This window comes from Anopheles coluzzii, chromosome 3 (genome assembly GCF_943734685.1).
Source record: "Anopheles coluzzii chromosome 3, AcolN3, whole genome shotgun sequence".
NCBI classification, from domain to species: Eukaryota; Metazoa; Arthropoda; class Insecta; order Diptera; family Culicidae; genus Anopheles; species Anopheles coluzzii.
The window spans coordinates 54,836,845-54,858,871 of NC_064671.1; the positions used below are offsets into that span (position 1 = coordinate 54,836,845).

Below are 22,027 nucleotides of genomic sequence, written 5' to 3' on the forward strand. Positions count from 1 at the left end.
AAAAACGAGATTTAAACGTTCACTCATCAGATAAAGCTAGCGTCAAATGGCCCTCGACATAGTTATTTTTGAAACAATGCGGCCCGCGAGCTGAAAAGTTTGGAGGACCCTGGAATAGAATAACGCGAATCGAAATCAAACAGAATAACGTGAAAGGACCAAGGATACATATATACTTACGTGTTAAATTGTTCTAGGGATTGGTATGAAATTGATTACATTAAAAATATTTAAAAAAGGATACCTGTTTATTGTGAGCTTCATGTCTTTGTGTAATGTTTGTCCTTACTTTCTGGCTAGCTTTTGTACAATCAATACACGTTAATAACTCATTTATACCGTCAAAAAACGATGCTTATACCCGGCTAAAATAGTCGAGACTCTAGAAAGCCCGTGAGGTTTAACCTGTTCGTAAGGGGATTGCTTATCCTGATTCATCAAGAATATTGCCTATGTAATCAATCTTCGAAACACCAGAATGAAGTACTTGTTGCTTTTTCGTAAACCTAGGAGCAAAGATAAGTATTCTCTGTTTGGAGGAATCTGAGTAACGGTGGTGTTGGTGCAAACTTATCACATGATTTGTTTGATACCTAAGTCACTAATTCCAATCGCTTAGTGCTTCGATTTGTTCGTAGAAGGCACATGAAATTTTGCATTATATTATATTAAGTCATTTTTACAAACACACGCTACACGGATGAATCATCTCCCCGAGCGAAGATAACAGCGTCATGTATGGTGGGGAAAATGTTAAAGCCTCCTTCTCCTATCGATTCCGCATGCAGCAATGCATCATATACGCAGTCGGCTGGAGTGGCCAAAAGCAGCATTATGCTCAGATTTTCCAAATTGGTTTTAACTTCTGTTAACATTTTACACGCAGCAGTATCAACATGTGGTACGCTACTCAGATCGATAATGACTGTTTTGGTGGACTGTAGACCTGTGGTTTCGCCATTATATCGAGGGACCAGAGAAACATTGGCACGTTGATGAACTTTGGTTTCCTTGTATAGAGCTTTCTTGAAATTAGTTTTGTTCGCAAAGTTAATCGAGCCAGTGTACTTGAATATTTTGATATGTGGAAGCTCTTCCGCTTTTTGGTGGCTTCCAATGTCAACGTAGATGGCAGTGTCTGGAACAGTACCGAGGAGGCTGTAGTACGTTTTCCAGCCTTTGACGTATAAAGAAATCAGAGAAATCACTACCCCTATCAGTAAACCAATGTCAATGTCAATAATGACCACGGAAAGAAAGGTCACACACCAAACGAATAGCTCAAGGCTACCTTCACGGTGGAATTTCTTGATGTGGTACACCTGTATCAGCATGCCTTTCAGGGCAACAACAATAATACCTGCCAGTACACATCTTGGCAAACTTTCGAAATACGGGCCAACCCAAAGTAAGACTACTAGTATTATCATTGAAGAAAAGACGGCCGCTATTTGCGTCTTGCCTCCTGTTTGGTGCTGGATCAGCGATCGAGACAGCGAGCAAGCGGTAGGTATGCAGGAGAATATGGATCCCACAATGTTGGTAAAGCCGAGTGCAACTAGCTCCTGATTGGGGCGCACCTCATAGTTGTCCTTCTGTGCAAAGATCATCCCCATTGACATGACGATCGAGTAACCGACGATAGTTACTGCTATACTATCAACTGCGACGGCCTTTATAAGCGCGAGTGGCGGAAATTCCGGTGCTGGAAGGCTGCAAATAATGAAACAAAAGTTAGCAAATATGCAATGCTAGCAGTGGTGCAGTTGTATGCAAAGAGAATTTTAATTACCCGGTCGGTATGGAACCAACTAAACCAACATCGAAGTTCGGACCAAGCCCAATAAAGTATGAGGCCACTGTGCCTCCGACAACGGCCATCAATTCCGCTGGCACCGGGAATCGACACTTGGTAGAAAGCCACGGTTTGAAATATTCGTTCATAAATATCATGAACAGAATAACAACCAACGAAGTATAAACGGCCGTAAGGTTTGCGTTCGGTGTTTGATCGATGATGTCGCGTACGGAAAGTATAACTTTGAAGGTACCTTTATATCGTGGTATAGAAACACCTAGCAGATCCTTCAATTGGCTAACCATCACATGGACAGCAGCAGCCGTTGTAAAACCACTCACCAATGGTTCACTCAAGAGCGACGACAGCATTCCTAACCGAGCTGCACTCATGATAAACTAGTAGAAGATATAATGATGACGAGTTAGTTATGGTATTTCAAACATTTCACAGTAAAAATACTTACATAAAATATACCTGCCACGAAAGATGTGGCTGTTGCTACTTGTATCGGTGTATATACAGCACCAAGCTCCGTCGGAATTAGATCTGGCACTGGTACATCAGTTCCATTGGACTAGAATTATAGTTAAATTGATTGATTAATTGGTACACAAAAACATTGCTCGCATTGAATGATATACGTACAGCCAGCGTTGGTATAACGGTTGAGTAGGTCGCTACAATTTTGGCAGTCATTAAACTGGTGACTGCGAACGTTCCCATCGATATATGACGCGACGTGCCGAACACAGCATAAACAAGACTGTGAAAGAAAGCCATGTAGAGTCCTACATTAGCGGCAACGCCCGCCAAGATTCCATACGCCATTCCCTGAGGTATTTGAAGTACAGCGACCGTAAGTCCCGCCGTCATATCGCTTAGTAGATCGTTCTTGATCGAATACTTCGGAAGCCATTGTAAGATTGGAAAAAATCCTTTGACTGACGCAAGGCATTTTACGTTTCGTACTGAGGCTCCTATTGAATCAAGAGCTGTGGAATAAAATGAAGCTAGTGCATTAGTGTATTGATCATTACTGCTGCTTGGATTAAGCAATAGGGCAAAGTCGTCCCTACTGAATATAAATAAAAAAAAACTTGTGTTTGGCCTATAATTCTAATCAGTTGGAAATTGAAATAATAGCTTATGTGTTTTGATACATGAAGGGGCGTTTGAGCGGTTTCATGATTTGCTATTGAAAAAATTGGCCCTTCATTTTACAGAAAGGCCATAATAATTTCAAGAAACACGTAACATGCGATTTTTCTGATTACAAACTAAAGTTGTTTTTTAAAATCATTATTATGTTAATGACACCGCTCTGTCGCTCTTACTAAACGTTATAAGAGCGACTGAATCAGCGATAAAACTCTACAATATAAATGTATATAATGTCCCGAGTAGGAATCGGATGGAGAGACTATACCACGTTCAATCATGTACGAAATTCTAATTATTCGAAAAATTCGAAAATGTTAGTGACTCTTACCATACAATTTCTATGAAAAGTGAAACAGTGGCAATTTCAGGCCCGATGTAACGGTCGTACAAATTGATCGTTTATTCTATTTTGGAATTCGAAAAATATAAAACATGTCTTTAAAACGTTTATTGGTCGAATCGTTACGTTATGAGAAAATTATCCTTAATTCAACCATTTTACTGGTGCATTCCACAGGCTACATCAAATCAGTTTGTGTTTTTCTGCTCATATTTCGATAATATGATTTAATATTTCTATACTTTTTGCTGTCCTCGATAGTACTTTTCTTATTTCCAACCTTAATCAACATAAATTAATAAGTTAATTAATAACATAAATTAATAATTAAAAATATAAAAGTTCATCTATGTACCATGCACTTGCAACATTGTATTGTATTGATTTTAGAACCGAGTTAAACTACATTATCGTTTGTAAAAATAAGAAATGTTAAATTTCTGCTTAAAATCCATGTTTTCTCCAAAAAACAAAATTCCATGGTGGTCTGTTACACATACGCGTATAATGGATAGAAAATTACTAAGACCGATATAGCAGCAAACTAAAAATGAAGAAAATGTGGAATAAAATATTAAGCTTAAAGGAAAATGGAAGAAAAATAACCTAGCAAAAATGGCTGGCGATCATAAGCATTCTTCGATGCTATTGAAGTGAGAATTCTCACACACCTTTGTTAATGGTTGAACAATATCATGCAATACAATAAATTAACACAACTTAACAAAACTCTATGTGAAATACTGGAGAATGCAATAATTTGTTGGTAATCCATTTAGATTGTGCTGCTGCTTCACTTCAAGCTATCGTGAACGTGTAGCAGCATCGACCGCTGCTGTGCGTTTGGCATTGATTGTGAATGTGTTATACGCCACATAATATAATTTAATTTTAACTAGGCTCCGTTGAGATGTGAGATGTAACGCTAAAGTTTGAGTGTTAACAGAAAGCGAGTCAAAATGTACTTTATCATGTGTTGCTATCGTCATCCAGCACGATCGTAACACAGTTTCATTTACGTTTTCATGGTATTGAACATGTTGTGCAATTTAAACCGGCCAAATTTAAGTCATTTCAGTATGAAAATAATTGTAAACAAATCTTGTTTTGGTATGTCCTTAAGGTTTTCACTATTTCTTTTACGCTAGCAATTATGTATTCGCTGCCACGACCAAACATCTTTATGCGCACCAGGAATATGTCATTAAGAATCTGTTTATTTGCTCTTATCTTAGGCCACACGGTTAAAAGTACACTTACCAGTAGGCTTTAGTCTTTCGTACTGTGAAAGCTGATTAAAGTCTTCTCTCTGAAGACATTGCCGAGTGACGAGATACGACAGCTCACTGTATTGCGGCTTTTCTTTGGATGTTCTTTCGAAACCACGATTGTTTGGCGGATACATGCAGAAGAACGAAAAGAAAGTAAACAATTAATACATCACATTCGCGCACCGGACACATGTTGTTTTCGTACGAGAGTTTTTACTTCGATAAGCACTGGCAGTCCCTGAGAGTTAACAAAATGTTCTACAAACCTGCCATCTTCCAGCGGGGCTTTTTGATTGATCATACTGTTGCCAACTGGTCGCGATGTACTGTAGCTGTTTGGTGTTGGCGATTTTTTTTTCACGACAGAAATCACCGCACCACCGCTGCACGATATCCGTCAGTGATGACGCGACCTCGATTGGCAAAGATTTTCTTTTCACTAGCGTCACGCGAGCCAGTCGAAATCAACAACGAAAAATGCTTCACTTTTTCACACTTGCATAACGTTTCAAAGGGAAGTAACACTTGTAGTTCGTCAAGCCAATGCGATCATCATCCACACGATTAGATGTTGATAATAAAGGTTCGATCGAGTTTGGTTTCAGTACTACTTTGATTTCGACTTCGTTTATATTCGCTTTGTGTCACACATTTCGGTCCGGCAAGAGATGTGATTGAACTTTATCAATTAAAATGCGATGGCGGTTAATTGGAGCCAAACTGAGCAGTTCTTGCTCAGTCGGCGAGGTAGCGATGTTCCAGTTAAAATTCTGATTTCTGACGACGATCAGCTGGCTACTGACACAGCAACTGTTAGAAACGTTCTGAAAAACGAAATGAAATCGCGTTGTATACAATCATTTGTTGAGAGGCCCATGTCGAGAGGCACAGTGAGGTCACCAATCTCTCTCCCCAGCTCTCTCTCTCTCTGTATGCGATAACGTGCTAAAAGATAATGCTACAACGGAATACAGTGGTGGCGAACCTATTTAATGTTACATTTAGAGCAAGGACGAGCAACGCTTCCAAACTGCGGGCCAAGTCTGTAAAAATCTTCTTGGACGGGCCATATTTATTAGCAAATTCTGATATCACTAATTAAACATTGATTGCCTACCAAATTTTTTTTTTTATTGGCTCATTGTTTCATACAAGAAACCTTGCTCTTTGGGAAGCGTTTCAGTTATTGCTATTGCGTGCCATCTGCACATGTGGACGCTAGACATGTATGCTCATTCAAACGCTAAAGCTATTTTATGTTAGAAAACATCAATGCTGCAATGTTTTATGTTTCTTCTGTCTTCTACCATGATCTCTTGAACGTCGTGCAACTAGGCTTGAAAACATGTCCACCTTCTGGTCTCTTTCGAATAGAGTCCATATCATGTATACTCGTTACATCTTCCAGGCAATGCGATATTATAATAGCAAAAATATGATTTCACTTCACTTGTTTACATAATTTTTTAAAACGGTTTATATTTCGTCAGTTTCATATTCTCTGTGTAATCAAATAATCGATGATAAGTGTTCAAAAGCTTTAAACATCTCATTTATTTGTCATTTGCAGCATTAAGTGTTTAAAAAAAGGATGGTTTAAAATTTAAAGGTTTGACATCGCTGAGATAGGACGGAAAGAGATCGTGCTGGTGCTTGAATCTATTAACTGATCGCACCACTCTTCTCTCAGTAGCCGCTTTTCAGTGCGAACCGCTTCACCACACACAGGTCAATGATTAGACGCTCCGGTACATTCGAGCTCCGATAGAACCGACAATCAAAGAAATTTAACGGATGATACGAAACGCTTTGTCGTGTTACTTTAATAGGTTCCTGCTTATAGAAGTCACAGAGAAATAACTTCTCGTATTATTCGTTTTTTATTTTGATGGTCACTTAGTTGGACTGTCGATGAAATTATTGATAATCCTTCAAATCGACGTATACACGGTACGTATAGGCAACGAAACAGTGTAACGAACTTCCTTCACGCTCAAGGCATTCATCGTTTGCGGACATTGATGCTGAAGTTTTGTTCTTGTTGCTTGCTAATGGGAAACACCTGAGTGGATAGTTAAGCGGTAAATAGTCTGGTTTGTCCTTTGCAAATAACCATGCAAATTCAATGATTTACGTATGCTTCGTGATAAGATCTTCGATTTGAAACAATAAATTCTTTTATGAGGTAATACGATAAGGTGCATGGCATTTAGTAACATGCTGTTGTACCGCTTACTATCATGTGTTTTGAGTCTAATTTTAACAATGAAAATTTGAATAAATAGTATTTTGAAGTATTTTGGATAGCATGATTAATAATAAGGCTGGAAAAAACCTATATGTATCGAATATGTATAAAATTATTATTTTAATATTTAATTAAAATCTAGAACCATTCGTTTGAACAAACAATAACGAAAGTTTTCTTCAATTAGTTCTAATATGATATGTGATAATATGATAGTTTCACTAGACAAAAAATAATGGTCAATAGTTTAATTGTAATAAAATGCTAAACGTATTAATGATATTATTAATGAACAATTATATAACAAAATAAGCAGTAGCTGAAATTTGTTATTTTTGTTATTTGTTATTTGTTATTTGTTATTTGTTATTTGTTATTTGTTATTTGTTATTTGTTATTTGTTATTTGTTATTTGTTATTTGTTATTTGTTATTTGTTATTTGTTATTTGTTATTTGTTATTTGTTATTTGTTATTTGTTATTTGTTATTTGTTATTTGTTATTTGTTATTTGTTATTTGTTATTTGTTATTTGTTATTTGTTATTTGTTATTTGTTATTTGTTATTTGTTATTTGTTATTTGTTATTTGTTATTTTTTATTTGTTATTTGTTATTTGTTATTTGTTATTTGTTATTTGTTATTTGTTATTTGTTATTTGTTATTTGTTATTTGTTATTTGTTATTTGTTATTTGTTATTTGTTATTTGTTATTTGTTATTTGTTATTTGTTATTTGTTATTTGTTATTTGTTATTTGTTATTTGTTATTTGTTATTTGTTATTTGTTATTTGTTATTTGTTATTTGTTATTTGTTATTTGTTATTTGTTATTTGTTATTTGTTATTTGTTATTTGTTATTTGTTATTTGTTATTTGTATGGCATGATTTGTATGTTTCGAAATCAACGAGGTATTATTTTTTTAACGTACGTATGGAGGTACGGTCCAATCGGGACTTGAACCCATGACGGACATGTTGTTAAATCGTATGAATTGACGACTGTACCACGAGACTGGCCAATTTCATCCATCAGCAAGTGCAAAATATTGTTGTGTTATGCGTTATCATGAATCACGTAGTTGAAATATTTGTCTTTATGACGGAAAATGATAAAATTAATGCTTTCTTCATAATTTCCGAACAGCAAAATGCGAATTTTATAAGTGGCAGTTTTTAATACTGATGCAATACAAAAGCGTGAAAGATAATACGATGAGGATATGAATGTTAATTTATCCGCTATTTTATTTGCTCTTAATGCTTAAATAAGCCGAATAAAACCATTAACACCAAAGTTTATACCAACTAATAATTAACAAACAAATAACTGGTGAATGTAAATTAGTTTGGATAAATTTTTTGACATTTTGGTAACTTTCTTTCAAAACTCTAAACAATTACTGCACCCTAACAAACAGCTAGACGAAACTGCCACAGATTAATTGACCTTAATCAATTGTCAATCTCCGAAGACCGTATGAATGAAGGCCAAACATGATTCTATTACTATATCTTTTTGTATTTAGATACGACGAAAGTTAAAAAAAAACACACACTGCTTATAATTGGTTCTAATCAATAGTCAATTGAATTAAATTGTATGATGCCATGTAGACAACCTTGAAGCTCCACAATTAATACGCTTTTCAATAAGGAAAAAAGTGAGAGTGTAAGGTTTACAAACTAAAGTATTTCGTGTGTATAACAGATCTGTTTTAATCTAAAAATTATCAAACTCAAATCAAAGTCCAAAAATACCTAACAGAAACGAATGACTTATTGTTATATGTGCAGTTTTGTGTTTAAAGTGGTTAGCAAACAGGAAACTGTTTATCACAATATGTATCAACAGATGCATACAGGAAATTTAAACATTACATGTGTAAGGAAAGATAAATTTCTTTATGGTATGACATTGAAAGGGTTATGTTGGTAAGTGCTACAAGAAAATATGATGTGTTTGGTCATCGTAGACTATGATGCTATACCAATTAAACCGAGAGCCATACATAAGCGAAATCTGCTTCAGAAGATGTGTTAATGTGCTTCAGAATTAATTCGAACGAGTGGCAATGTGGATTATTTTATGTGTCGTTATCTAATGAGTCGTTATCTAATCTCTAGAAACTAGTGAATAAAAAATGACGCAAAAGATATTGAAGCAATCAACATCAACGTTCAAATTAAATGAAGACAAGTGTCAACCTGAACTGACAAAAATGACAGTTTTGTGATATGGTATAAGGCAACAGGTGATAGATAAGGAATAAACGAGCAATACTCATAATATGATACGATGTACCTTGTCTGGTATGTTATATAATCATACGAATGTAGTATCTAGATGAAAAAATGTGTTCACGATTCCTAGTTTACCTTTGAATGTATAAACGGTTATATTGCCGGCGATGAAATAATAATCCCGATGTCCGGCCCTTGCACGTTTGAACTTATGTCAAAACTTAACAACATGAGTTGTAGCATTTGTTTGCTCTAACTTTACTACATAATTATTTGTATAACACACGTTCATTGATCACACACCACACTGGACAATGTCTCAAAGTCACAAAGGAAATTCCATGCCGACTTGCATCGCAAATGACGAACTGGCCGCGATAGGTTAGGTATACTTTTGTCTCAGCTGTTTGGTGATTACTGTGCGTTTGTTTACCGAGACTCGGATCAGTGGCAAGAATGAATTAAACAGAGACCGATAATGGAGCAAGAGAGCGTACATGTGCACCGCAAGTTGTTCGCAGAGAAATGGTCGCCCGAAAATGTGCGCTTGCGTAGAAGCCATAGGAAGGAATAAAGAAGCCAGAGAAACAAACGTATTAATTGCACCCTAAAGAAGAGAATGCACATGTGTCAAGCTCTTGAGTATCGTTGTTTAAAAGCAAACTCTCTAAAGAGCTCTCCTATTTCTCAACAATACACGATTTAACGCGTTGCCGGAACGTGTGTAACTGCTGAAAATTTTATAAAAATTATGCATTGTTTATAATATATAATACATTGTTATTGTTTAAAATTATACATTATACCACAAAACTGTTAATAAACAACAAACCATTCCTATTGAAGTTAGGTTTATGCAAAAATAGCTAGCAGCAAAAACAATAGCTTCTCGATCGTATTCTACCGCTTCCAGCCATGCATTTCTGATTTATGATAGTATGAGTTATGATAGTATTTTATATACAAAAGTCGACACTTAGACATAAATGGAAATCTATATACATATATGCATATGCATCATCCATTCAATTTATTGTGTCTGATTAAAATATTTTTAGATAGTTTAAAATATGTCTGTACAACAATTATCTAGAAATGTAGTTCAACCTTTAGGAAAAATCATTGTGTTTTTGAAAGCTAAAATATTTTTTTTTTTGTGAAAGTAAATTAGCGAAACTCTTGTATCCATTTATTCAGCCATTTTTGTTATTCTATCAAATATATATTAAATATAGAAAATTATCAGTTTTAAAATCCGTGTTAGCAGTGAGTTGAATAACTTGGACATTTACTCGTGAAAGCCTTATTTCCCACATCCTTTTCAAGACGTAAACATTTACTACTTGGCCCAACGTCCTACAGGGACTTGCTAGCCTATACAGGCTTTCGGGACTTATTGAGCACCATGCACTTTGCCGGTGAAACAGTCCATGCTTCCGGAAGATAGTCTAGACTTAAATAGTAGTAAGAGTAAATTCTAGACTTAAACCCACGACGGGCATGTTTTTCTTTATGAACAAAATATTTATTGTGTGATCCACGAGGTGTGATTTTGATGATGCGTTGAGCTTGGGGATAGTGATGTGCGATTCCACCCGAACATTCTCGGATCGGAGTCTTCTGTAAGCAACCCAGAGTCTTTTGGGTCAGCCCGTAAGGTACAAGAAGGTTCAGTAGGATCAACGATCGGGGTAGGTGAAAGAAAGCATAAAATATTCATGCCAAACATGTCGCTCCAACGGGTCAGAATCTCTTATGCCTTCTTGAACGAACTGATACTGGGGACCTTCACGATTAAAGTTTTTTATCTGGAGTTTGACAGTTGGAGGCAGAAATCATCTAACCACTCCATTCAGAACCGCACAGAAAACTAGTATGCAATTTTCAGTCTAGATTATTCTAGCTTCAAAGCTAGAATTAGATTAGAGTACCTGCTCGAAAAATGGTAAAACAAGGTGGTGTTTACATTTATCCCAAGGTGCATTAAAGAGATCTGGTGATGGAATCCACAATCAAAGTGTATGTCGATCAAGTGGTCTCATAGCATGTTTTTTTATAACCAAAATTAAATATCATCTTTTGACAGAACGGGTGAAAACTTTTGCTCAAACAAGTTTGACGAATACACAAAACACTCTTAACATCTTCATTCAGAAACAGAAGCGATAAAAATCAGCCTTCTAAAATCATACACCTTGGGATAAGCCCACCTGTATATTATATCCACTTAGATAGCTGCTCGAAACGAAAACTTCTATACAATGCAAACAGCTGACAGGCTGAAATTTCAGCGAACTTAAAACGGAAAGGGCCCCACTATTGGTTTTCCTAAACTCGTTACACCTACGGGTCGGCCTCGATTCCGATAAGCTTGCACCCGACATCGAATGATCCTATACACAGCTACTCTCTTCAGATATAAACCTTAAATTCGGTTTTATTTACTTGTTTATTAAAAAGGAAAATATACATTTGTTAAATGTACATTAATGTTTCTAGTTAAATTAATTGATTAATTCATATCTTATCATTCATTAAGTGATAGAACATTCATTTTATTATTCAAGTTTATTATTGAGAAAACGCAATTGAATTTTTTTGGAATTTGACTATCCCATCGAATAGGCTATCCTATCGATTAGTAACTTTTGTGCACGATCGGGCCTATTGTCTGTTCCGAAAAAAAGGTGTTTTATGTCTCCTTCCATACTTCTTTTTTGACAAAAGTAAGGATAAGCTCATTACGTTACATTGGAGATACGTTATGTACCTTATTTATATGCAAGCAACATTTTGAGTCATCCGCGCGACCGACCGACCGAAATCATTTTAAACTATTAAAGTAAAAAAAAAGTTTAACTGTGATGTAAATATGAGCTGATTAATTTAAAATAAATCGAAATCAACGAGATAAAGTTTTACATTATTAGTAGTGTTACTTCGGTAACAATTTTTTCCGGTTGTTATGTAATAAGTAAATGATCTTAAATTTAGATATAATTTTCTATATTTAGAACATGTCGGGTCATACTCGCGTTTGATGCTATTGAAACGGGATAGAGAAAGAGTTATTTATTTTTTATGAGGAGTTCTAGCATTTGCCTCGTTGCCTTTGAGGGAATATGATAGTCAATGTGGTAAATAAAACCATGCTCCCTTACACCACGATACTCCCTGGCACAGTTCTGCTATCGGGCCATAATAACAAATTTTGGGAATAAACCAAAATGTGTAAGTGCAATTATGAAGCACAGAAGAGATAACAACCTGGTCAATAAAATGGACAAGGAATGGGAAATGAGTATGAATAGTGTTTTCGATAGAAACTGTGTTCAGAATAACAGGTTGTCCTATGAAGTGAATAATAACTGTACAAACAATTGATACAAAAAATTTAAATAGATGCATAACCGTGCTTGCAACTCTGTGACTGTACGGTAGGAACGAGAACAAGTATGAATAATACTTTATACCAGGGGTCTCCAACCTACGGCCCACGGGCCGAATACACCCCTCAAAAGCCTTTAATGCGGCCCGCGATGTCTTTGTAAAGGTTAAAATAAATAGCATATTTTTTCTGACTAATTAAACAAAATCTTTTTTCTATTGAAAGTTGAAGATTCAATAGAATAAATTTGTAGCAATTTGATATATTTAGTTAGTATTTTCTAATTAAAATGAGATGTGAAATTTCACTCATTCTAAAGGAAGCGTATAAACAAGGACTCCCAACGACGTTAATTATGAAATAATTAATAATTAATTAATAACGTTAACTGAAAAAAATTTTAGACCCCTGATCTACACGAAAGAAAAATATCGCATGCCTTGGTGTATGCATATGGCTTGGAGATACGATATGGAAATACGATATGGATTTAAATACTATTCTACTAATGATAAATCGTTTGATTCAAAGTGAATTGTCTGTAAAACCGGTGAATTTTATAATTTTTATACAAATTTGGGAATATTTTTATACATTTCTGGGAATATTATCCGTGGAAATCGATTAAACGGCAACCGTTCGGTCCCAAGCAGTCCGGATAATCGACGTTCTACTGTATCAGATTATTTTTAAAAACTTGCCCTATTTTAAAATGTCTTATAGAGGTATTCCCCAATATACGCTATACGTGATCTACGCAATTTTGCTATACACGATTTTCTAAATTTGACAGTTATTTTAGCAAATTGTACTGATTTGGCATGTCAATTGCCAACTGCTACTAAATAAATTCTCTTTTGGTCGAATTATAAATACCATTTTGAAACTAACAAAACTGCAATATTCAGTTAAAATCAGATCAATTAACTAATTTAGTGGCTACTTAGCCACAGCCATTAAAATTACCACTTCAAGAAAAATTACACGAAATTTAGCATTAATTTGACTTGAAACCTCTGAAAACCTTCGACTTACGCTAATATCCGGGATACGCTTGCTTCCGGTCCGCATTAATAGCGTTTATCAGAAAATACCTGCAGTTTTCGTCAAGTTTTCAAATTTATAATACTGCAGCATCTCATACATAGATGGCGCTATTTTATGAATGCAGGGCTAGCATCCCGAAGAGCAAATCGAGCAGTTTTAAATTTGAAAATTTTCCCACGAACATTGCGATTTTTATTCATTAAAATTTGCTGGTTTCGGACGAATCATCAATTATATCATCCTTGTCATTCTTTCCTATATAAATTGCATTGCATTACAATTCATAAGTGACTACCCGTGTATAACGACTTACTTAATCAGATTTTGGTCTTTTTGGGGTCTTTATTCATTGCCAAAATCCAAAGAAATATGAATGTTGAACTGAACTGAAATTATTAGACTTTCCACTTTAGCTCAGAAAGCATTAAAGCATATTGTGCTTATTGATTAATGGTGAAATGAAAACATTATTCGGAAAAATCTCCATATTACTAATAAACCATTTCACACACGATTTTAGACATCTATTCATGACAGATTTTCCCACGATTTATTGGTCGTTTCTCATAATGTTTTGGGCTCGTTTCAAGATTTATTCATCGTATCTCATAGATTTTTGGGAAAAATTCGTGGGAACACACCAAAAAAATATGGGAAACAACCAAACAATTAGGGGAACCAAACAAAAAATCGTGGGAAACCCTGTATCATCACATTTGATCTGTAAAATTCAACAGATTAGATGAAAAATTATTTATTTTGTAACCTTTTGTAAGAGAAATCATTATGTGCTAAAATCACTGTCCGTTCAGTTTTCTCATATTCTTTTACTTTACGTTTACGTTTTACTGTTCACATTCCGAATGGGGGTTTCAAATCACTTGTTTCGTATACATTTGATTAGTACACGTCTAGTATTACTTCAAATGGGATTTTGATTGATAAAATGAATAATTTTAGGCTTTTATAATTTAATAATAATTTTTAGGATAATACTAAAAATAATTAACAAGTGATTCACGGTCAGACCTATGACTGACCATATAAACTAATGCAATATATTGGGAACAGATACACTTTCCGTATACAGAACAACTTTTCCCATACGAAGAAAAAATTGGTTCTCATTGTGTTTACTGGAACTGGAATAAGGGGTCTCAACTGAAGATCATTCACTTTAGCTGAGAGCTCCTATTTATGTTAATGCTGCAAAAAGAATAGCATATTCAAATCGAATTGCTACTTCCCTTGGGCTAATGTAGGTATATTGAACGTTCTGTTTAGGGAAAGTCAATTTTAGATCAATATTCTGCTGCTTTATGTGATTCAAATAAACCATCAACTATTTTATTCACTTTGCGTATAACAAATCCATACAAGAGCAAATACGATTTTATAAATAAATACAACTGTCATGTACTGTATTAATGCATGATCTTCATCGAGCATCCTTCAAATTTTCGTGGCGTTCGGGAATGATCTTCGCCATGAATAAAAATTAACGATTTTAAACCTTACAAACCACTTTTGAATAGTCGCTTCAGCTAGACCCAGATAACCATAAACTTTGATTACAAAACGCTTCTGGTATACGATTCCTCCATATTGTCATGACACACTCAAAAAATACACTTTTTGCTATCAAAATTGCCATGCTTTTAGCTTTTACAAACAATATTGCAAACCAAAATTCGTAATAAATCCACTTAATTAGAGGATAGATATGATCAGTATGTTTTTTCCCAAATATTGAAAACCTTGAATTTTATTACATCTTATATTTAATGCATGCTTTGCATTTGTTAAGTGCTGTGTTTAAAACCGTCCCAACTTAATCAAATATATTTAAATATCTAATCATTCGAACTGTGATCGTAATAGGAACTATCGACTTCCCTTTAGACCATTTAAGTACATTTTAATACTTTTACAACATTTTCACTATTCTACATCTGTACGCTCTTGATTTGCTCAAAGTTGCTGTTGTTGCCTTTGTCGCCGAGTGTTAATATTTGGTGTAAAATGACTTGCAGACAATTGATAACGCCAATTGCTGACTTCAAGATCTTCATCTAAATCGGTCAAAATAGCAATAGGCCGCTCAGTTGTCATCGTGTAAGGAGATCGATGTTTCCCTAATACATTTCGATTGCTTGCACTGACACCTGTGCTATCTCCTGTGCTTGAGCTAAGGGTTTCGCTAAGTTTGCGAAAATTGTCTCCATAGAGTGGGTTAGTCCTCACTACACGCTCCGCTGTTTTGATTCGATGATGGCTGATAGCTGTTACGTTAATTTCTTCCTCATCACCCATGCTGCTTACGTCAGGTTTTTTACGTCGATTCTTCCGATCAAAGAGATTTGTTCGGAAGAAAAGTTGGTGTCATAATATACTCGATAAACTGGTGTTGGTGTTTTTCTTTAAAATGTAGACGCAAATACAAAGAACTGCCAATAGCATACATACTAATGTAAGCATAGAAAAAAAGGCATGCTTATATTTGGAAGCCGCTGCTGTTTCTCGGGATATATCTTGCTCTTCCTCAAGTGTTAGATCAATTCGGCGATTACGCAGTTTCTCTTGGTTTGTTTCATTCATAATTTGGCTGAGTTTTGGAAGAAATTGGTCCCAAAAACTGTCCATTCTCTGCAGGTAGTAAAAATACTCAGAATCTCTTGCACCAGCTAGATAGATAGCATTTTTAGACGTTCTCGCGTTTTCTTGTTCTGCCTGAACGTTAGGATTAAGATTGTAGGGGTTTTTGGAGTTATTTATGCTAGAAGATGGTTCTTCCAATCCTGTTATACCAATAACGTTTTCTTCAATTTCTTGTAAATTATCTTCAAATGTGTTTTCTAATGATGAGTGATCATTTCGATGAAAAGACTCCGGTTTTGCGGAGATCAACTTGATGTATTTGAGTTCAACGCTATATGGTGTCCAGGAATCAAATTGCCGACCGGGTGTTGGATTGCTAAAAACAACATATTTTGAAATGCACCATTTGCAGTTAACATTCATCAAAGCAATAAACTTACCCGCCTTTAATGAATTCCGTAAATAAAGATCGCATTTTCTTGCACAATTTGTCTTCAACCATCGATAAGCGCCTGCGCCCAATTTCTCTGTAAAGGCTTGGTCCCATGAGGAAAGGTAAATCCGATGAATGAGATGCTCCTCCAAAAAAGTTAATTCTTCCCCTCATGTCCATCGAATTGGGGTGATGGAAAAGATATGCATAAACGTAACTGGCGTTATGTTGCGTTGCAGCTTTGCTCTCGCGTTGTATATTTGCTATATCGTCCTCTACCGTTCCGACGGGCAGTTGTCTATTAGATTGTTTTTTGGTTCCGAGGGCTTTGAGAGTTTTATAGAAAGGTATTTCGTATCGTGTTTCCGACATAATTTTAATGATAGCGTGTATATGATGCGCTGTTGTTTGGGGTATTTGTTCAAAGTAACGCCAATGTATGGTTTCACGTATCTAAAAGAAAGTATAATAACCAGTTAAAAGAGTATGTTATATGATATGTTGCCAAGATTGTAACATACTTGATCTTGGCCCGCTCCTTGAAACTTGTACCGTTCGATGATATTAGGTAGAAGCGTTTCATTAATGTACTTCTTTAGCGAATCAATACTTTGACGTGCTAACTCAATCCATTTGCTGTACAAAAATCCGCCTTCGTTGCTAGTTATACCAAAAAGAATGGGCATGTCTTCCATGATGAGAGCTTTCGCTGTGAACAATTTTTGAGGATCATCAACAATGTACCGTTTTTCAACAGGTAGGTAGTGATCTATAATTGGTCCGAGATTGATAGTGTAGTTTCCGTTACGATAGATGTACTCATAAGCACGTAGAAGATCGTGAATGCTCTTCTGCTGTAGGCATTTCAATACATTTTTTCCAACGTCATAGTTGCAGGCCAGTATTTTAATGATTTCTTGAGAAAGTTTTGTGTCGGCGTTCACTTCGGAATACGGAGAATAGATTGTGCCAGACATTATGATAGCCCGCGCAAATAGGCCTCTTGCTTGCGGGCTAACCATGTGAATCATTACATTTGGTCCACCGGTTGTACCATGTCCAAGTAGTGTTAATCGATTGGTATCACCGCCAAATTTTTGTATATTATCCTTTATCCAGACAAGTGCCAATTGTTGATCGAGTAGACCAAGGTTTCCTGGAGCATATTTTTGACCGAGCGATAACCACCCGAACACATTGCTTCGGTACTGTACAGTTACTACGATAATACCATCTGCCGCAAGATCGAGACCGCTTGCCCGATTAGTGTTCCAGTCGAATGCCATTTCCTCACCTGTTATCATTACCAATACCGGGAAGCCTCCGTAACGTATTGATGTCTCGGGAATCCATATGTTCAAGTACAGACAATCTTCGCTAGTTTCACGCGATCGAAACTGATTTTCAATTCCCAAATCTTCGTAGCTGCTGTTTTCGATTTGTGGACAAATCGGTTTAAAGTCACGAGCATACAAAGTTCTATTCCATCCTGGACTCGGTACAGGGGGAGCAAATCGTAGCTCATTGACGGGAGGCTTTGCATATGGAATCCCAAGGTACGCATATATGGGTATGCGTGATGTCTCGGGAAAGACTTTAAGCTGTTGTTAAATAAAAAAAATTGAGAATGTGCTTGACATATTTTAAATATACAATCTCACCCCAATAAGAGTTCCTTGACTTAGTACGATAGTTGCATCTTGCATTTGGCTTCCAGATAGTCCAATTGATAAAATCCAAAACAATAGTACGTTGTTAAGAAGCTTTTTAATTGTTGCCATTTTATTATCTTACTACTTGATCACAAAACAACAAAGCCTAAATCCAATGATTTTAAAAGCAAACAAGAAAACAAAAAATAAGATTTCAAGAGAAAAAGAAAAAGGAAAATGAATCATATATGTTCGAACTAGCGGTTTAACGTTCCACTGGTCAGCGTATGGTGACATCAGAGGACTGTATTTAATATAATGACACTTCTACGCATTAGCTCTACATGTGTGAAAAGTGTTACATGTTCACACAAATACATTGAAGCAAGGCAATTCCGGATTAATCATTAGCATGAAAATAATCGGCTATGCCTTGATTGGGTAGGAAGAAACCAGAAAACATGTTTTGAGCCATGCTAAGCTTAGCTCTGTTTTCAGTTTTGGTCCAATTTATAGCTACAGCGTGACAATGAATGTCCCTGCCGCAATGGTTCGTTCGGTTGAGTGGTTCTGACTTTTTTTTTAACCATTGTTATTGTCAAAGGGGTGACAATGACGTTGAAGCTGTAGCGTTGTATGACTATTATAATAAAATTTATATTTTTCAAAAACCTTGCAAACAAAATACCTCAAATTAAAATTAAAATGATTCTTTAAATAATAATTATTAAACAACATAACATAACTACATAACAACAACATAACATAATTATTATACAATTATCAGTATTACACTAATTACACTTTTATCACTTGCCTTCTTCATTGTTATTTTAAAATAAAGTTTAGCACACACTTTGTGTAGAAGAAATTCACAATAATTTACAATAGTCAACAGTTCCCACTGGTTGCAATGTAATATTGAAAATCGTTCTGCTCTAATGACTATCGCGTATATCTTTGCAGCACTTATTAGATTTGTTCGACCGGGATACAATTTTGCACTGATATAAATTTAGGGAACATAACAAAAACAGATTAGTTTTAAATTGATTCTTTTGGTAGCAAGCAATACTTGATAAGAACGAACCGGCGCTATATCAAAATATGGTAAAAATGTATCCATTATATTTAAAAATATTTTCCGGACGTCATCAGACAGTAAACTGAACTGATGGACTTGCAGAATAAAACTGACCCTTCAAGCTCAACAAATATAGTTACATGGCATTTTTACTCATGTGGTGAGGGTCGACATGAACAAATAAATAGCGTTCACTTTCATGACGAGTAGTGCGCGCACTCATCTGGGGCCTTAGTTCAAGCATGCAAAAGAGAGCTCAAATTGGGGATCTGTTCAGAACAAAAGAAAGCTTGTTGCGCTGGTGAATGAGTGCGCTACACATGGCTTATTGGGTTGATGTCGAGTTCGTGACTGTGTTATGGGGGTACTTCCGGTTGCATTAGGAACTATAGCGTAGGGTGATTCAGTAAGCTACGTGTGTGAGTATTGTTTTTTTTCACGAGTTGCTCATTTTAGGTGGAAAGTGTGCTTGTATGTGGATTTTGTTTTTGACCACTAATTAGGTTTATATCGAGTTCCAGCTGTCAGCGATAAACATTTGAGAGTTATTTACGCGAAGTGGCGAGGCGGAAGTAAAATATGAAACGTTTTCAGTGAATAGGCTTTTTTTAATGAAATACATACAGTCTTTCTTCGAGTTACGCGAATAATGCGTTAGACATTCGCGTAACTCGTATTCTCGCGTAAGTCGAATATCACGTTTTACAGCTAAAATATACTTGATTAATAACTAATTTTGATTAAATTTAGTTTATTTATGCAATTTATTACGTATAATATGTCATTGGTGAAGAAAAATTGGTTATTTATGCTTTTTTTAAACTTTTTTTTTGTTTTAAAACTTTTGAAAAACAAAAGGCAAATTATTTTTCTTTTGACAATTGAGAAAGAAAATTGTACTGATTTGACATTTGAACTGTTTAAAATAAAAAAAAAATACTGCAAAACTGTATATATAAACTTTTGTGGCAGTATCAATCACCTTTTTAAGTATTTTAAATAATAAAGCTCAACAACAAATGGTACGAATTAGTTAACAACCATGCACACATAATTCATGTTCTTTAAACGTGTTATCTAAACGTGTGAGGGGGGTTGGAAAATTGTGCAGGGAAATATGTTAACAGTATCAATCTTTAAGTTCTAATTATAATTAAGTTCCTCAAGAGAGAGTGCTTGGTTTAATGCTATTTATTATGTAAATCAAGGACATGAAAAAATATGTCGAGTTATTGAAATTTAAATATTTTAGCTGATGATACAGTAAATCCTTTTCTCTGAGCCCCTTCGATACCTCGGGGTACCACGCGGCTGCTTAGTTTGCGTAGTGGTTAATTCGGCCTTGATTCTAATGATAAAAAAAATATCAAATACAATGTGTGGTGTGTATTAAAACACCATAAATGTTACATAGATGTTTCGGAGATTTTTTGTGAATCAATTGGATCAATTGAAATCCTAAGCATATTGTAATTTAAATTTTCACTAGCGCATCTGGTGGCGGTTAGAGCAAACTATTCCGAGTCGTGAAGGGAATGGTCGTGCCGTATCCTAAATATAAGTAGTTTTGTTTTCTGAATATTTGTATAGTTATCATTAAATCGACGGACCTCATAAGCCCTCTCGGTATATGCAGGTTTCACAGATTTAAATATCACAATATTTTGTTTACATAGTCTCACACTTACGCACAACAATTACAAGGAGGCTAAACATTCAGAAGCAAAGTAGGAAGAAAATTAATACGATACGATAAGATTATTGTTTTTTGACGCGGAATCTGCAAGTATTTCTGCAGGACATCTGACTATTACAAAACTTTTCCAGTCCGTATTAAGTAAAAAACACAGAAAATTACCATATTTTCCGAAGCGGTCCAGCATTTTAAGGCAACATGCTTTGAAAACCACCACCAGATGCGCTAGTGAAAATTAATATTACACTAGCGAGTAAGATCAATGCACCAAGCCTTTAGAGCTAGTTTATTTGTACTCTATTCAGATGCTGTAGTTGGGACCTTAATCTTTTTACTGATGTAAATACGGATTTTGCCTCTTTGCATTCACACTCCATGTTCTGTTGTATGATCATTTAAGCATCAGTTTTTTTCCATTTTCCCCATGCAAAATTCTTTAATGTCATTTGTTAATGATTTTCAATTTTCAATTCTAGAATAGAATTCATAGGTATGCGATTTTTATGTTTCAAGTTTAGTAGCATCGATTGCTGTCTAAACATACGTGTTAAATGATATAATCAATAACATACTCATGGATTTTATATTAACTTCGATTAAAAAATTTAATAAGTAGTTTTGTACGTTTCAAAAAAGCCAAGAGTAAGGGACTCCAATAAAAAAAAATGATATCATAATAAAAATAATAGTAAATATACACGATATCACAGAGTTGAGACTCGCGCGCATAATTTGTGTTCCTGAGTTGTGATGCTGTTCAAGTGGATTCAGGTTTCCTAGCAACATCACCACTAGTGGGTTTAACTATCAGGGATTTATTGAGTTACTCATAGCATAATATCCTACGTATTGGAAACACGTTTAATGCGTTGGTTGGAACCCATTACGGCCATAATTCTATCACAACAATAAAGTGCTAAGAATATTTCAAGTTGGAAGGTAAGAGATTTTGGTGTTTATTAAGTTGTTGTATATTATTAAGCAATTTTCATTGAAGTTTATCTATAAAACATAGTTAATCTATAAAACTATGATTTGCTGGAGAAGTAGCTTTGAATCATTTGC

General features: G+C 35.2%; 2 protein-coding genes across 2 annotated transcripts; both read right to left on the reverse strand.

Annotated features, from left to right (window-relative positions):
- Nucleotides 1-227: 227 nt before the first annotated feature.
- On the reverse strand, nucleotides 228-9,602 carry LOC120957081 (sulfate transporter). The gene is made up of 7 exons (XM_040379051.2): nucleotides 9,200-9,602; nucleotides 4,840-5,397; nucleotides 4,563-4,675; nucleotides 2,447-2,793; nucleotides 2,265-2,375; nucleotides 1,793-2,196; nucleotides 228-1,713 (listed from the first exon to the last, which is right to left on the reverse strand). The coding sequence occupies exons 2-7, from the start codon at nucleotides 4,872-4,874 to the stop codon at nucleotides 693-695; spliced, it is 2,031 nt and encodes a 676-aa protein (XP_040234985.2). The 5' UTR covers nucleotides 4,875-5,397; nucleotides 9,200-9,602; the 3' UTR covers nucleotides 228-692.
- A 6,166-nt stretch (nucleotides 9,603-15,768) lies between these two features.
- On the reverse strand, nucleotides 15,769-19,757 carry LOC120958848 (carboxylesterase 1F). The gene is made up of 6 exons (XM_040381902.2): nucleotides 19,273-19,757; nucleotides 19,000-19,186; nucleotides 18,192-18,348; nucleotides 17,052-18,131; nucleotides 16,538-16,983; nucleotides 15,769-16,473 (listed from the first exon to the last, which is right to left on the reverse strand). Exons 3-6 carry the CDS (start codon nucleotides 18,309-18,311, stop codon nucleotides 15,882-15,884), a joined length of 2,238 nt encoding a protein of 745 aa, XP_040237836.2. The 5' UTR covers nucleotides 18,312-18,348; nucleotides 19,000-19,186; nucleotides 19,273-19,757; the 3' UTR covers nucleotides 15,769-15,881.
- Nucleotides 19,758-22,027: the final 2,270 nt, after the last annotated feature.